General features: G+C 37.4%; 1 protein-coding gene across 1 annotated transcript; it reads left to right on the top strand.

Moving 5' to 3' along the window:
• Positions 1-664: 664 nt before the first annotated feature.
• Positions 665-4,307, top strand: LOC108374293 (esterase B1-like). Its single transcript, XM_017630269.1, has 5 exons — positions 665-777; positions 957-1,245; positions 1,436-1,586; positions 1,661-2,394; positions 3,812-4,307. Exons 1-5 carry the CDS (start codon positions 767-769, stop codon positions 4,265-4,267), a joined length of 1,641 nt encoding a protein of 546 aa, XP_017485758.1. The 5' UTR covers positions 665-766; the 3' UTR covers positions 4,268-4,307.

Raw genomic sequence — 4,307 nt, 5'->3', positions numbered from 1 at the left:
TTACAATTGAATTGTTTATCAACTTGCGTAAGATGCAAAAAAGAGTTTCGATGGTATATAGCGAAATCCTGCTTGATAGTGACTACCACGCCACGGATATTAACGTAACGAAAAACTAGTTGAAAATTACCCTTCTTTCATGCTAAAGAATTTAGCGACTACAACTTTGACAAACCATTTTTCATGTGTGTAAAAATCTACGCAATCGAATCAAACAACAAACTTTATATCAAAAGAAATTTTCAGTTGATCTTGAGCAAGCGACGCAGTCGGTTCGCTGCGCTGTTGTAGAAAAGTATTTAATGAAAACGATCCAGTAGAATAATAAACATTCCAACACCAACCCATACAATCAATTACGTGCGCGCGCTTAAAAAAACACTGATGAATAAGGAGTATGTAGCTAGGCGTGTATGGCAGCTAAATAAATACTTNATACATAGCGAAATCCTGCTTGATAGTGACTACCACGCCACGGATATTAACGTAACGAAAAACTAGTTGAAAATTATCCTTCTTTCATGCTAAAGAATTGAGCGACTACAACTTTGACAAACCATTTTTCATGTGTGTAAAAATCTATGCAATCTAATCAAACAACAAACTTTATATCAAAAGAAATTTTCAGTTGATCTTGAGCAAGCGACGCATTCGGTTCGCTGCGCTGTTGTAGAAAAGTATTTAATGAAAACGATCCAGTAGAATAATAAACATTCCAACACCAACCCATACAATTAATTACGTGCGCGCGCTTAAAAAAACACTCATGAATAAGGAGTATGTAGCTAGGCGTGTATGGCAGCTAAATAAATACTTACGCATAGAAATTATATCTATGTATACTAACATCAAATAAAACAAAACAAAAACTTTGTGATAAATAAAAATATACATATGATCTAACATTGTAAATAGATTTTGCGGCACTTAATTGAATAATAACACTTGTTTATTAGCGAAATTACACAGGAAGACAATGAACAGCTGCTCAGACTGCCGTTGGGCGAGATCAGAGGCCAACGCTGCCAAACAATTTATGCGCATGCTTACTACAGTTTTGAGGGTATACCCTATGCAAAGCCACCATTGGGCGAGTTGCGCTTCAAAGCACCACAACCTGTTGAGCCCTGGGCTGGCGTAAAGGACTGCACGCAATGTGCGAGCAAACCAATGCAAAAGAATTCGCGCACTGGTGGGGTGGAGGGTGCCGAGGATTGTCTATATCTCAATGTTTACACAAAAGAAGTGAGTATGAAAGTCACAAGCACATATGTAAGTGTGACCGACCACGAAATAAACAGGCAATAAATGTTGATTGATAAGTTTTGGTGAAGCTTATCGCCAGTTAAAACTAATGCTTATCCAGCTTATCTTTGTTTTGACGCCAATAATTTTGTTTTTATTTTTTAATTACGTACCCATTGTTTTACGTCAGCTAAAAAGCGAGCAGTTGTTGCCTGTTATGGTATTTATATTTGGCGGTGCATATTATATGGGCGGAGCTACAAGAAACTCTTATAGCCCAGACTATTTTATGAGCGAAAAAGTGGTGCTGGTAACACTAAACTACCGGCTGTGCTCCCTAGGTGAGTTAGTTAAGATACATACACACATTTTTTCTTTATCTACTAAATAACACCCCGTCATCCAACTTCCATAGGTTTTCTTAGTCTCGCGGATCCTGCGCTACAAGTACCCGGCAATGCAGCGCTCAAAGATCAAATACTCGCGCTCAGATGGGTGAAACAATATATCAGTCACTTCAATGGCGATCCCAACAATATAACAGTGTTTGGAGAAAGCGCCGGCGCTGCTAGCGTTCATGCGCTAATGCTTAGCGAACAGACTAGCGATCTTTTTCAACGCGCCGTCCTTATGTCCGGCACTGCGCTAAGCTATTGGGTCAACATGCCGCAGACTGATATGGCCTATAGATTAGCAAAATTTAATGGTTATAGCGGTGAGAATATAGACGCAGAAGTATTATGCTTTCTACAACAATTAGAACCTGCCAAACTGGTACAACATTCGCTGCTCAATGAGGAGGAACGTAGAAAGTTGTACATATTTCCTTTCGGCCCAATTGTGGAGCCATATATTAGCGCGGATTGTGTTTTGCCAAAGCGACCATTTCAGCTGTTAAAAAATACCTGGAGTAATCGCATACCATTGATTATTGGCGGTAACTCCTTTGAGGGTCTCTTTATGTATCAACGTCTGAAGATGTTTCCACAAATAATGCGTACGCTTTTGAATGATCCAGAGCGGATTTTACCAGAGGACGCAAAAGAAGCTTATACGCCTGAGCAGCGGCGGGAAATGGGTACAAATATGCTGAAATTATTTTTTGGTGCGAAAGAGCCAAGCGATCGTTCGGTGTTCAAATTTCTAGATGTAAGTCTATTTAATAGCTCATTTCCACCAAGCCTTAACAGCAGTTTATGCCTATAGGAAAGGGGAAATTACAATTCGAAGGGGGTAATTGCTCATAATAAGTACTAGAAAATTAAAGCAAAAGTAAGAAATTATTTTGGCCCATCACAACATGTTAAAATTCTTTGAACTCATCTCAGCTCTCAACTGCAGTTAGCTGTTAGTGGAAATGGGGTATAATAAAAATTGGGTATGTTAGAGGAAGTTTTTGTATACAGCGCTTAATATAACTTATTGTAGAAGCATAGGCAGACGACAGCCTTGATCTGTACCAACTTTATAATTCGGAATTATCTTGGCAATTAATTGCAATTGATGCGGATTAGGTCCTGCAGCTAATCCTCGAAATTAATTGTCTATTGTGCAAGTAAGCACAAGAAAGTTTGACGTAGGACCCAAGCTTCTCATTTCGAGTGATTGCATATTTTTGTTTACTCTATTTCCTTTTGTTTTATATTATTTTACATTATTTATTTTATTAGTTAATTTAAATTCCTAAAAGTTTAATTTTATGTAGAAAATGTCCACAATTATAACACCGCGCAAAAAAAACAACAAGAAAGTTCTTAAACACACGAAGCAATCAATTTACTCACGAAACTGTGGTCCAAACATAGTCATACTGCGTTTTTTAGTTTTTTTCAACATCAAAAAATAAAATTAAAAGTTTTTTTCTTATAGCGGTCGCCCCTCGGCAGACAATCGCAAACCTCCATAGTCATGAAAAACACCAACAAATCGAAGGAAAATCTCGGCCAAACACTAACATATATGCAAGGCCTAATCTATTATAAAATTGCCTGTCGTACGGTGTAATTAGATGAAAAAAAAACAAAAGTAACAATTTTATGAATAAAAACGGTTTGATGAAAATTCGACTGGCCGTGGGACGAGAACCTCGCTGCTCGTTTATCTGCATTATGCCGTCTGTCAGGGTACAATTTTGATGTTGCCGTCTGTTTATGCTATAACACGAATTTAGTAAACTTTTTTATTTTAAAGCTTAAGCTGACTTTGCACGGTTCGATTTTCTAGTCAACTTTTGTCATGCAACCAAAATCGACCATAAACTGTAATAAAATGTAAATGCTTCGCAGAGTCGATTCTCAGTCGATTTTCCAGTCAACAAAAATCGACCCGCGTAAAACCAATTTTACATCCAGCTTTCAAGAAAAACAAAAAGTTTATAAAAAAATGCTCAAAAAAAAGAAAAAATAAATTTTCTTCTACATATCAAAGTTTCTTATAACAGTTCGCTTAATCGAGCAAACAATTTTTCTTGAGAGCTGGAAATTAAGCTTAAGTAAAGAATAAAACATTTCTGTGCCACAGTTTAAAAAATTTTAAAAATTATCATCCATTTTAAATTTCCTTCTAGATTTATGGCTACAAGCAATTTTGGCATGACATCCATCGCACTATTTTGGCACGTTTGTCCTATGCCTCTGCTCCAACTTACCTATATCGTTTCGATTTCGATTCACCAGATTTTAATTTGTATCGTGCAAAGTTTTGTGGCCACGATCCAGTGCATGGCGTCGCGCATGCCGATGAGCTATCATACATGTTTTTCTCAAATGACTCGTGGAAAGTTAGCTTGGACTCGGCGGAATATAAAACCATTAGGCGGTTAATTGGCATTTTAGTTGCCTTTGCCAAGAACTCCGATCCTCACTGTGATGAAATTAAACCAATTGTATGGCATGCGCTTGAGAAGTCCAACCCGAGCTTGGCTTTGAATATCAGCAATGATTTGAGTATAATGGAATTGCCGGAGAGTGTGAAACTGAAAGCATTTGATGAATTATTTGCATCAACGGAGCAATTGTATTGATAAGTTGTTTTACTAGTTACATTCCTTAACCTACATACAT

The sequence above is a fragment of the Rhagoletis zephyria genome, unplaced genomic scaffold (genome assembly GCF_001687245.7).
Source record: "Rhagoletis zephyria isolate East Lansing unplaced genomic scaffold, Rhagoletis_zephyria_1.1 Rzeph_scaffold_07558, whole genome shotgun sequence".
In the NCBI taxonomy this organism is placed as follows: domain Eukaryota; kingdom Metazoa; phylum Arthropoda; class Insecta; order Diptera; family Tephritidae; genus Rhagoletis; species Rhagoletis zephyria.
Note: the sequence above shows the minus strand (reverse complement) of the source record. Positions and strands in the feature narration are given on the sequence as shown.

What these genes read in the sequence shown, in the direction of transcription:
- LOC108374293 (XM_017630269.1), top strand. An exon ending in CTACCGGCTGTGCTCCCTAG is followed by an intron (nt 1,587 to 1,660) that starts GTGAGTTAGTTA and finishes CAACTTCCATAG; the next exon opens with GTTTTCTTAGTCTCGCGGAT. An exon ending in CGGTGTTCAAATTTCTAGAT is followed by an intron (nt 2,395 to 3,811) that starts GTAAGTCTATTT and finishes ATTTCCTTCTAG; the next exon opens with ATTTATGGCTACAAGCAATT.